This window comes from Pyrus communis, chromosome 12, assembly GCF_041283825.1.
Source record: "Pyrus communis isolate YQ-2024b chromosome 12, ASM4128382v1, whole genome shotgun sequence".
Lineage (NCBI taxonomy): Eukaryota > Viridiplantae > Streptophyta > Magnoliopsida > Rosales > Rosaceae > Pyrus > Pyrus communis.
Window position 1 is genome coordinate 18,979,000 of NC_142576.1, and position 12,867 is coordinate 18,991,866.

Below are 12,867 nucleotides of genomic sequence, written 5' to 3' on the forward strand. Positions count from 1 at the left end.
CTCATTAACTCAGCTCAACACATTATCTCAGCCGTCCATTTCATGTTTTAATGTTTTGAAGTAATATTTATGTGGCAATGTGTGGTATGTGCAAATTTAAAAAAAATATTTTTTTTTCTTAACGGGTCATAATGGGTCGGGTCACTTTACCCGTTGGGTAAAGTGACACGACCTGTTAAGGACCCGTTAAGATAACAGGTGTGACACGACACGACCCGTTAAGATAACAGGTGTTACACGAAAACGACACGAACACAATAGACACGACCCGTTTGCCAGGCCTACTCTTAATTAACGTTGGTCAATTTTAATTATTGCTAACATGACACAAACAAACCAATTATTTTAGCAGAATATATGTCACCTAAGTGTCATGTTTGCGAAAAATATAACAAAAAGAAAACAAAAATCTATTTTAGAGTAAATTATTGAAGTATAAAATATAATATGATTCAAATAATTTTTTTTTAAAATCACCATAATTTAAATATTACATGTATTACATTTTCTAGTTGATTAATTAGTTAATGTTTATTTGGTTTAGTTGTGCGCTTATAGTAAATATCACAAGTAAATATCAAATGGAAATTGTTCAAAATTGATTTCGCACCCCTCCATTAACACTTTTTGTTTATTAATCATTTTTAAAATTTGAAATAGAATAAATTAAAAATAAAGATGCACAAAAAAGAGAAAAATGTAAAAAAAAAAAAAAATCATTTCCCATGATTCTACGGGAATTGCACAAAAGAAGATGATCTGGTCTCAACGTAAGAGATGATGCATCATCATAGGCATGAGGGATGATCTATTGGACCATTAATATAGCAATAGATAAAATTTATCCAGTTCCTCAACTGTCTATCCCAAACTATGCTCTAATGAATTCTGATGTTGGCAGACATTTACAGTTCAATTACTGTAACTAATATTTGTTCACGTAGTTTGCACATGTCGATGCATGTTTTAAGGGGATCCACAAAATATCGCACATAAGACAAAGTGAAAATTTTTATGTGTACGCCATAACACAAAGTGGTACACTCTGTGGTATAATATAAATAGTGTATTGATTCGTATTTTGGTCATATGAAAAAAGTCTCTCCAATAATGATATTATGTACATGATTTTAACCTAATTTGAGTTATAAAGAAGAAAATTCAAACTTGATTGCTAAGAGGGGCACATTGTCTTGGTTAACTTGTGTAGCACATGTCAAGAAAACTTGTAATAAATTTTTTTTATTCAATTGATTTTTTAGTTTAATTTATGATACAAGGAAGAAAATTCAGACTTTGATGTAGAGACGGCCGGGCGCATTGCCTTAGTCAACTAGTGTAGCACATGTTAAAAAAACAGGTAATGATTTTGATACAAAGGTTTGTTTATGTTAAATTTCACTCTGGATAAATGAAAACAAAATTTCGAGCATTTGAGAAATGAAGAGAAGATGTTTTTGTCATCTCCTCATGTTAAGGAAGAGATATCAAACTGGTTCTTTGCAATTTTCACCGAGCTGTAGGGAACACAGAATTGGTGATATTTAAAAGTCAAATAGAAACAACGGATATAATTTGGGTGTGCGTATCATTTCCCTAAATCAAATGCTAGTGGACCAAACGAGACAAGAAACTGGAACTTCACCACTTTTAATACCAGAACTTCACAATGTGGATCCAAACTAGGTACTACAATTACAAGGAGGATCATCACTTGACAATATATGAAACACATAGGATACAAAATTGGGATCTCAAGTCAAGTAGATCATGTTAGCAGACAATATATGAAGCATTCTCAGATTGCCATACAAGTCAGTATGCTTTGAGCCAAAGCGTTACCAAGCCTTCTTCCGGCAATTGCTGGAATGTGTCTGAATTCAAATGCTTCGAGTCAAAGCACCACAAAAGGTTTCACTCTGCATCAAATTATCTGTTGTCACCGCTTGTTACTTTTTGTTGATGAACGGACTGGCGGAGGTGTTTTGGAACTTCTGTTGTCTGGCGGAGGTGTTTTGGCACTTCTGTTGTCTTTTGCACCTGCAAAAGGAAACGCCATAAGAAACTCAAATGATATATGAATGTGAAAGCTCTAACTAGTAAGATTGTTCTAGAATGTAATGAAGCTTGTAAAAGCTTTACATACTAGTTTCGGTTGGCTTCTCTCCCAGAGATGATCGTCTGTCATACCCTGATGGTGGAATGCCGGTCAGTGATTGCCGCCTCAAAGTTCTTGCATTATTTGTAGCCGGTGATTTTCCATCATTGATATTGCTTGCACATTTAACACTTGACTGTGCTTCCACCAAACTTTGCTGGTTCCTGCAAATTCAGTAGGAATTATGTTCATATGTGTATCTGATGTTTGAGGCATGATAACAATGTAAAACATATGTTATGTAAACCGGAAAAATAGAGAAATGTCCCAGACTATAAGGAGAAGAAAGAAAGAAGAAATTTCAAAACATGAGTTTCACCCACCTCTTCTCAGAGCCATTGATCAGTTTTCCAATAGTCCGCAGGGATTTCCTTATCTGAGATCCTTTTCGACTTGTGGTACTTGTCAAATTAGGTGTCAGGTAATCTGTAGAAAGAGTCACCTTACTTTGCATGACAATCTGTACCTCATTTCTGGAATGCTTTTGCGGTTCGGGCGTCATTGTTGATAGCTGAAGGGGACGAACTTGTGTCTTATTATCTGTTATTAACCCTCTCTTCTGATTGCTAGCCATCTTTGGGCTACGAGGAGCCATCTTTGGGCTGCGAGGAGCCTTGGTCTGAGGCTCAGATGTTGTTGGTTTCTGAGGAGAAGGAACTTGGTTTCTACTACCTGGTTTCAACACTCGCTTCTGATATGTAGTACTTGCTGGAGTTAGAGGAGTCCTGGGACGAGGTTCGGGTGTTTTTGGTGGCTGAAGAGAATGAACTTGTGTTCTACTATCTGTTTCTAACACTTGCTTCTCGTAGGTAACACTCGTTGGACTTTGAGGAGCCTTGGAACAAAACACTTCTAATGCGGAATCCGCATTACTGAAATGGCCCAACGGGGTAGTGACTGCTGCTGCATTTTGAAGTTGACCACATTCCTGCATTGGCACTGCCTTAGCTGGAAGGAATTTCCCCATGTCATGAGATATATTTAGATTATCCTTCTTAATCAATCTTGGACCTTCCAAGCTCAACCTCCTTGAACGAGTTGGAAGATAAGGGGTTTTTGCCTTCTCGGTCTTCACAGTGCTGCAACTTTCAATGCTTAATCTTCTAAGACGTTGAGGAGTTCTCTCAGTTGTTGTTCTTGATACACACTGACCTTCTTTGTTTGCTAATGCCTTTTTAAGGCTCTCAATCTGAAAGGTTAGAAACACGATACAAGTGTTAGTGCATAAACAACTATAACGTTTTGCTGATAATCTAAAGTTTGGGGATTAATTTAGATAGAACAAAGATCAATCCAAGCATAGAGAGTAAAAGGAATTTGTGAAAATATAGGCAGAATAAACCAAATTAATAAAATTTGTTCACCTGTTCTTTGAGTTGCATAACCTCACCACTCTCCTTGTTTGAACGAGCAGCACCGAGTTCCACGGTGGAAACTCTCTGAGCAAACTTCAAGGTACTGATAGTTTCACTGAAGGAATCCTCTTCTGGATTCACATGAGCAAGCATTAAAGTTTTAGCATGGCCACCTGAAGTACAAAACCAAAGAGAAAGTTGGGTTAGCTCAGTCAGTACACAGTATATGCACCATACAATTGGAAACTCTTTTCATTGAATAAGGGCTTCGGGGAAGTGATAATTTATACTCCCCGGGAATAAGCTTCTCAAGTTTTCCATTTCACCAATCATACCGTGGAATTATTTTGAATCCAAGCAAACAGTTAACCAAATTTCTCACCCTTATAATGTGGAAGATCTTGCTCAAAGCCAATACAATAAGATAAAATGATTAGAGAGAAATGCTGAATATTCGAGAAATTACAAACCTAAGGAGTCTTGCAACAGTAGTGTGAGTTTGCTGTTTCTGTAAGGGATGTGAGAATTCTTCTGAGCCAAGGCTGCGATAACATCTCCTAAACAAGAAAGAGACTTGTTGATATACTGTGCCTCTTTCAGCCTATCTCCTGTAACTTCAGATTTGTCCACTCTTTCACTTCCCGCAAGGTCAACTAAATGAAGGCAACTGCGTAGAGTACCTCCAGAAGTATCTTTCCCATTCACATGGACTGTAAGGACACTGCGATACACACCAAAGAATATCAGTAAGCACAAAATAACTGATATCTTGCTCATTGTTTTTGTTTTTATTTTAGCTCGCACTCGATAGTTTTTAGATATTGTATCATAAGCTATGAAATGGTAAAGGTAAGCTTTTTCTTATAAAAGAGCAAACTGACCTATGGGAACGGCTGCTGCGGTTATTGATTGCAGTCGAACTGACCATACGATTCATCTCACCAACTTTCATGAGGTTTAGGACATCAGTAGAAGACTTCACTGAATGCATTGTAGCATCTGGAATACTCAAGCCATTATCACCAGTGCAGCTCCGTATCTCTAATTTGGCAGTGGATGAATCTTCTGCAAGAAGGTCTCGTACTTGTTCATTGTAAATTTCGACCATTTGAACATGAATGTCATAATCTATGATATCCTTCCTTTTGTTTGACATCTGGAACAAATCGCTGAGAGCTAGATAATTAATCCCCATATCCGCAGCTGATCCACCTGATGGACCACCCTGTAAAAATATAAAAGCTTATAGTATGCACAAATCTGATGTGTCATTTCTTGTAGTATGCAAAAAAAAATGCATGCAAGAAGATGAGAACCAATCATAAATCCTACCCTCCTATACAAAAAATTTCAGCCTTAACATTACAAAAGATTTATCCAACTGAAGTCTCAGGCTTGTATCTTACCATAGTATGTGTTTTACCGGATCCGGTTTGACCATAAGCAAAAATGCATACATTGTAACCATCCATCACAGACCTGATCAATGGTTGAGTGTCCTTAAAAACTTCATCTGCAAAAAAAGTATAATAGAGTCAATAAGCAACCGATTGATGCCCAAAAGCGAAAGAAAAAGAAAGTTTTTATGCAATGCTACCTTGGCTAGCAGTTGGACCAAACACTCGGTTGAACTGGAAAGCTTTCCTTCCATCCTTTTGGGGCTTTGCAGGGTCCAAGATCACAAGTGAACCATCCTCTCCAATGAAATTTATAACATTTCTGGATTCAGAATTGAAAGAAGGCCTGACACGGCAGTAAACTCGAATACTACCTGAAGACATTTCAACCGAGATCAGATAACAAATTTTATTAGTTGACTAAAAATACGGTAGAAAGCTAACATTTTAGTATGGGAAAAGTACCAACCTTTCAAATCCTGGACCATGTTGTATAGCTTTTGATTCTCTTTCACCACCTTGTGATACCCAAGCGCGGCAGTAGACAGCTCCTGTACCTGAGCACCTGAAACATCACGAGCACAAACATAATTAACTTTCAAGAAACTTATGTGCATATAGCTTTGTAAAATTGCACAGATTTAGGACACAGATTTAGGACATTCTTTCATCAGCACATACCCAAGTGTTTCAAATCTCTATTCAGTTGTGTCTGTAAGTCTTCAAAGTCATGTTTTGCACTTAACCACAAGGCCTTGAGATCCTGTAAATTGAAAATCATTACATTACCATTTCCATGCTATTATTCCTCTAGAAATTATGCAATAAACTAACTGTATTTTGACTCAAATTGAAATTTTATTTGCCCAACCAGGAGCTTTCCGTTACTACTTCGTTATTAAATATAATTTATGCTAAAGATACGAACTTAAAAAAAGATCACCACAGAACCAATATCAAGTGCAATACAAATCGAAATTTATCTCAAACCCTTTATGGATAATATTGATTAATCATTGTCAGAATTAGTTTTGTATTATGATGGAGATTCATATAAGCAAACTTTATACTGAAAACATACTACACTTGGAGGACAGAAACAAAATAAGCTTTGCAGCACTATTCGTATAAGCTAACTTTGTACTGAGAACATACCACAAGTTCCTTCTTTTGCGTTTGGAATACAAGTCTGTGATTGCAGTTACCCTTTCTCATACAAGCTTTGCAGCACTATTCGAAAGAAAAGATACAGATACTTTAGAATCTAGTAAGTGCTCAGAAAACAGGGTGCAACATCCAATACCATAAAGTATCAGAAGCTAACCCAAAAATAGAAACAATGTTTCTAAATTATAATAGACATACTCCAAAATTTTCAACAGCAGATGACTCCTCTAGAGGCATAGCTGTTGAATGGCCAGGTGAGCTGCTTCTTTCTTTCAAGGGGTCTTTTAACTTAGAGTTCAACTGTTTGCACACATGAATACTATTGAGTTAAGAGCAACTTCATGCAAGTAAAAACACTGGCATAATATAGAGCGAATAGGATAGCAGGAAGGGGTGTGATCTTCCAAAAGAAATAGAAACTTCACCTATTCAAATAGCTATATTAAGTTCATAAAAGAAGTCACTTAACCAACTGAAATAACTATATTAAGTTCATAAAAGAAGAAGTAGAACTATGCACATTAGGTGATGCAGAAGGAAATCCCATTCAGATATCAACAATCTCCCCGAAATACCTCCTAGACTGCAACTTTATCCCAAATTTTCACCCAATATGTATTTATCATAATGAACAGAGGAAAATAACTGGGGATACTCTCTACATTTTATTTGATTCTCTCTACTTCACAAGATAAACACATCATGATAATTGAAAATCTAAAACACAAAGTGGCTTGTTTTGGAATTTATTACCAAGAAAAAAATAATAGAAACAACTCGTAACACTCAAATCAAACTAACCTCAGGAAACTTCTTCTGTAGATTTTGCTCCAAATAACTTGTCATGATCCTTCGAAAGCAGCTGACTGCATTCTGCACAGAAGAAATTGGTTAAAAGAGATGAAAGTTGACTTGAAATCTAATCCATATTCCAGCATTTATTCACTGAATCTGAGTAACATTCTTTATGTTAAAACTTAGAAGACAGAAAAGAGAGAGAGATCATTACCGTGTCTCTACCATGGTATGAAGAAAGAAGGTTGCCATCAATGTTTTCCTTTACGTCAACCATAGAGTCAGCGAGTAACTTGACAACAGATTCTATGGAATCCACTACATCACAAGTAACATAAAGATGAGAGTTAGGGAGAAAAACTGAAGATCGTTACAAATAGCAGCTGTGGATTCCATATAAGAATGATGGCCTTTTCGGAGCAGATGTTTTCATATCTACTAACAGATTGAAAAGAAATTTTGTATCATTCAATAAGGATCCTTTAACCCTGAGCATCTGAAATAACCACAAAATATAAAGCTAATGTACTACCCCTAATCTTAGTGTTCATGAAGTTACATCAATCAATGAACTCAAATGTGATGATACATTACTTCTTTGAGGTCATATATTCAATACTGAAAGTTTATCATTAATCCTTAGCATCTAGAAGTAACCATGGCGTATACAGTATTCACTAAATGCTACCTTGGCTTAAAGGAAAACACAAGTAAAAAACTATTTATAGTCCACGTCCAAGCATAAATTTTATAGCACAACATGAAAAGAAACTAATGTACCAAGAGTGTAGGTTTCTTATGAAATCCTTTTACGTATGCTGCTACATCAATCAATGGGCTTGTTGATTAATTATATGTTATTTGTTCAATGTCGAATATTTCTTACTAAAAATATCCATATTCCCTCATTGATGAACATAAGAAATATCAATATTATGCATATGTTATCAATTTAATTAATTTCTGTAAAAAGTTTCCAGTCTAGGTATGTACCATAGATATGAACTAAACTGCATATATAAGAAATGGATAAAATTCTTAAGAAAGAGATCAATATAACCTTCAACTTTCCGGTCCTCAACTTCAACAGGTGGTTGTCTTTCACATACGGCAGACATATCCAAGTGCCTGCAAGATTCTGATGGGACTACAGTTGAGGCCCTTGAATGCAGTCTATTGGCAGAAACCATAACTAGTGGAGATTTCACATATTTATTAAATCCATTCCCATTGCCCGTCTGCTTCCACTCATAATACGATTTAAGGGCTAAAACACAATCAACAACCTTGATTGCTGACCCTACCTCCAATGCATCCTGAGACGATAAATATGGAACACACAATGTGAAAACGCAAGTAGGGGTGACATTTACATAAAATACATATATGAGCAAATGATTTACCCTTTCGAGGCCAGAAGCTTCAAAAGCAGGCAGCTTCAACTCTTCCACAGCGACCAGAAAGTTACGGACATTCTCAAAGTATTGATATGCAGGCAATGCTTGAGATTCCCGACTTAATGATTGCAAAGGCATTGGGCTCTCCACAACCTTAGATAGTAATTAGGATATATAAATAAATAAATGGAGAACAAGTGTTAGGTCTGGATAGAACTAGAAACTTCGCTTATATATACAAGAACATATGCCCATTTTTTACTGTTGGAAACCAATCAGCAACAGAAATCCAACATATCATTTTCCTTTACGTTCTTCACTTCCTTCAACCAAACAGAGAAAAAAAAACGAGCCTGAGATCGAAATGAGATACCTTGGGCACTGCTCCTGGTTGAATCTTGTTGATGGCATTGCATAGGATCAGACCATTTCTCAAGCAAGAAATGAAGTCTCTCTCCGATGGCTGTTTCGGTATGCCGAGTGGACCCACCAGGCATTCAAGCCATTCAACAGCTTGGAATCGCCTCCAAGCTGTCAAAATTACCAAATTCCGAAATTAAAGAAAAAATTAAAAAATTTCAACAATTCTTAAAAAATCAATAATTTCGGTCCCTGTCTGTTTCTGAACATTTATGCAGAGCAAATTTTACAGCATCCTTGATCTTCGGAATTTAAAAACCAAGAAAGTAATCTAAAATTCAATTGATCCAATCACAACCCAATTACTATCAGTGGATAAAATTTGTTCAAATCTTGAAAACACAGTTGCTATTAGTTAATTCCACAAACAATTCCAAAACATAATTCCTCTTTATTAAAAATCGAAACAAAAATTTATATTCTGATCAAGCAACCAAACCAATTGGAAAATCAAAATGCAAATGAATTTAACGAACCAACCGACCTGCTTCTTCTGCCTTTCTTGAAGCCCTTGCAAAATCATGCAGTCCAGTTCTTGCACTGTCCTCCATTCCTTCTTTCCTGCAAATTAAAGAGAAAAATATATACTAAACCACATAACATTCCAAAAGAACAAAAAACGCACCCAAAGTTATCGTACCGAGATATAGAGAGAGAAAATTGAATAACATACCCGATATATTTTCTGGGTTTTTCTGTAAAACCCAGAATCTAGAGAGAGAGAGAGAGAGAGAGAGAGAGAGAGAGAATAGCAGAAGGGTCTGCACTCTACAGAGAGTCTAGCATGAAAAAATGCAGCATTCTTGGGGCTCTTGGCTTTCGGGCTAAATGTAGGTACCGAACTCGAGCTTGAGGCTTCCGAATCCTAACGTTTCTTTTTTTTTTTGAATTCAAATAGGTAGAGCTGATCGCACCCGTTCAATAGGACGACTGTTTGTTCTTAGCCAACGGATGGGATCTCCTAAAAATGGAAGCTTTTGAAGTTCGGGTTCCTCATCAAAATGAAAAAAAAGTTCGGGTTCTTGTCGTACTGGGCCTCGGGTTTGGGCTTCTGGGCTTCCGATTGTTACCAAGAGCTTATTACAGATGATGAATCATAGGTCATCCGCGTGCATGTCACACTCCTCTTTCACAGTGTATAATCAGATTTTGGGAGTTGTGTTCAAGCTCAATATCAGTCGCATTTGGCATTGGGTTGTAAGATATTTTCAATTCTTCCTGGTATTAGTGGGGTAATGGGTGACAAATTAAAATTGGTGCGGCCTATTTTACTGAAGGAAAAGAGAAGGCGCGACAAAAAGAAGGAAGAGAGGATTGAGGAATTTATGCGTTGTTTGTTCTCATCACTTGTGCCTTTATATATAATAAACTGGTGAGGAATGCAGGGAATACACTTGTTGGGACCAAATTCGGACTATTGTAGATGATGGAGATGCACAAATCCAAGTTACATGTAAAAGAACAAATAGTCGTATGCAAGCCAAAGACCAGAGAGCACTGTTCTAAAAATCCCCACTTAGGCACTAGGCAGCTGGCCACTATCTTAATTAATCCCTAGGCATTTGAAAATTAGGAAATGGCACCTAGTGTGCCTAAGCGCCCGCCTAGCACGCCTAAACTTGCCTAAATCACGACTCTCACTTATACATAAAATAAATAACTTTCATTTTGCATTTTATTTTTCAACAAAGTGAAAGAGATTTTTTGAATCCTTGAATAAACACTCATTATATGATTATTCCCCATGTTTTCAATCTATTTTAATACATTATAATCATATACCATTTTATTTTGTAATTTTTGTATCCCTATACAATTATGTATTTTTTTAAAGTATAAATAGGCACTTATTTATACAATATATAATAAATTTATTTAAATCTGTATAGTTCGCCTAGGCCCTAGCAATGACGGAGCCGCATGGAGGGAAGGGTGGGGGCGGAGCTATCCTGAAATTATTCAATATATAAATATTGTCTGCTTCACTTACTGTAAATAGCTTGTGGTGCATTGGTGATCGGTATTTGAAAATACTGGAGGAGTGATGGGTTCGAAGCTTGTGATGGACCAAAACTTTCTATTTTGTTTTTTAACCCAAACCTCTGTTTTGCTTTTTAACCCAAACTTTCTGCTTTTTTTTCAAACACAAGGATTCTGTTTTTTTTTTTTTTTTTTTGTACCTACCTTATAACTAATCTTCGGTTTTACCATATAAAATTTAATTGCTCTTTCTATTCAGTTCACATAAAACAATGTCTATAAATTTAGAAAAATATCAAATTATGCTTCAAGAAAAATCTAAGGTTCTAAAAAACGCTAGGCGCTAGTAGGACGGCGGGCTGGCGCCTAGCACCTAGGCGGCTAGGCGGGGTCTAGGCAGGCACTTAGACGGTCTAGGAGGATTTAGGTAAATTTCTAATATATCTTGTAAATAAATGCATATTGACACTTTCAAAAAAAATTATGCTTATATGAAATTCATGGATAAAATAATAAAAGAATGATAAAATGCAAAAATGCAAAAAGCAATGTTCTAAAAGACATTACGCACTAGTCGGGCAGTGGGCTAGAACCTAGCGCTTAGGCGGGGGCCTAGGCAAATAAGACGGATTTGAGTAAATTATTTTATATTATTAATATTTTGATGAATTTGATAATATAAGATGAAAGTTTTAAGGATTATAAGTTTGTAGTACTTACTAAATATTTTCAAAGATTATAAATATATAGTGAACTTAAAAGAAAAGTCAAAATATGTAGTGATGCAGTCTATTGAATAGCGTTTTTTAAGTGAGATAATATGCAATAGAAAAGGGAGATGGGGAGCACCAAATGAATATTTAATACATATTTATGTCAGTTGCATTTCCCAATTTCATTGGAATCAATTTAAAAAACAATTAAACAAAAAGGTTGGGTGGTCAGTCTTGTCCGTCACGTGGGTGTGAATGGGAAGAGAGAGAGACTCATTTCTCTTTCTTCTTCCTCTCGTCTTCTTGAATGGAAAGGAGTTTGAAATACAGAACCCAGCCCCCAACCTCATGCTGGATTAGTGCTTAAGGTCTTTTAGAACTTTGCTAAAGGGGTATGCATGCATATCAAAGACTCTCCGATGATCAAGTTAGTAAGAAATATGCGACTCAAGTAGTGGGCAAGAAGAAACTAAGTATGTAAGAATTGTGTTACCAAAGATAAACCTTAGAAGGGCATAGTTATACCGGTCAAGGAGATGACCTTTTAGGATTGTAGAATCCTTAATAAACCGGGAGAATCCCATGGGATATCTAGGAAGTAGATATTACATCCTCGTAGGAGTGTGAATACTTGTACACATGACAATCTTTAGATTGTAAGGACTCTAAGATTATAGGAAACATGTTGGTTCCTTGCTGGATTAGGTTTCCATATCTTGCGGACCAAGTATGGTTAATCTCAGCGAAGTTATCAGATTTCGCCTATTGATTCTGAAATAAGATGATGGTAGCGTCGTTTCTCTATTTATTCACCTCCACATCGGACGATGTCGAGTTCATGATCGAATTTTAGAGGTATGCATATTTCAATTTGCCTTACTTCAGCTCTGGAAAATCATGGTCCCATAATTACCCCTAATTATGTATCTGAAAGGATTATTATACCTGCTTGTTCATGTAACTACTTTCTGCATGGTCTGCATTGTTGAGTTATTAGTGATTTACTTGTATCCTTGGCATAATTGCTTTTATACTTTCCACTTTGGTTTTTCATACATATTTATGATTCTGGAAACTATTCAGGTTTTATAGCAAGGGGTTATTATGTTCCGAAAGGCAAAGGTTTTAATAAATTCTTATTTTCACATAATCACATTTTCTGTTTTGCCATCTTCCAAGACTTAGTAGCTGGATTCTGCGGTGAGTGGGGGACCATTGGCAGATTCTAACGTTCACTTCTCACAATACATGAAATTTATTTGTTGTTAGTTGTGTAATATATGTGAACACAAAAGATTCCTTGAAACAAAAAACAAGAATAACGTGTACAAAATAATATTTTTGTGTTTATGATTTTGGGGTTACGATCTCTCTCAAATTTGGTCCTCTGATTCTATCTTCGTAGGGTGTAGGTTTGTGGATGAGTTGTTGATCCAAAGGGCCGTCGGGGCTTGATTTAAGGATGAACAGTTGATGAACGGATCT

The 12,867-nt window shown here is 36.2% G+C and overlaps 1 protein-coding gene across 2 annotated transcripts; it reads right to left on the bottom strand.

Moving 5' to 3' along the window:
• Positions 1 to 1,624: 1,624 nt before the first annotated feature.
• On the bottom strand, positions 1,625 to 9,581 carry LOC137745997 (kinesin-like protein KIN-14L). 2 transcript variants are annotated; one of them, XM_088681794.1, is made up of 19 exons: positions 9,363 to 9,581; positions 9,174 to 9,250; positions 8,643 to 8,800; positions 8,276 to 8,422; positions 7,933 to 8,188; positions 7,087 to 7,190; positions 6,879 to 6,950; positions 6,276 to 6,377; positions 6,066 to 6,140; positions 5,592 to 5,673; positions 5,376 to 5,475; positions 5,111 to 5,280; positions 4,920 to 5,026; positions 4,395 to 4,738; positions 3,984 to 4,234; positions 3,523 to 3,686; positions 2,482 to 3,347; positions 2,147 to 2,322; positions 1,625 to 2,040 (listed from the first exon to the last, which is right to left on the bottom strand). In XM_088681794.1, the coding sequence occupies exons 2-19, from the start codon at positions 9,238 to 9,240 to the stop codon at positions 1,940 to 1,942; spliced, it is 3,342 nt and encodes a 1,113-aa protein (XP_088537920.1). In that variant the 5' UTR covers positions 9,241 to 9,250; positions 9,363 to 9,581; the 3' UTR covers positions 1,625 to 1,939. The 2 variants fall into 2 exon arrangements, with proteins under 2 accessions (XP_088537920.1, XP_068342141.1); XM_068486040.2 differs by having other exon boundaries at positions 5,111 to 5,284; positions 5,380 to 5,475; positions 9,363 to 9,540.
• Positions 9,582 to 12,867: the final 3,286 nt, after the last annotated feature.

Excerpts from the sequence above, each read along its gene's own strand:
- LOC137745997 (XM_088681794.1), bottom strand. The coding sequence starts at position 9,240 with ATGGAGGACAGTGCAAGAACTGGACTGCATGATTTTGCAAGGGCTTCA. Across the intron at positions 5,476-5,591 it reads TAGAGATTTGAAACACTTGG|GTGCTCAGGTACAGGAGCTG; the intron begins GTATGTGCTGAT and ends GTGATGTTTCAG. Across the intron at positions 4,235-4,394 it reads CGCAGCAGCCGTTCCCATAG|TGTCCTTACAGTCCATGTGA; the intron begins GTCAGTTTGCTC and ends TGTGTATCGCAG.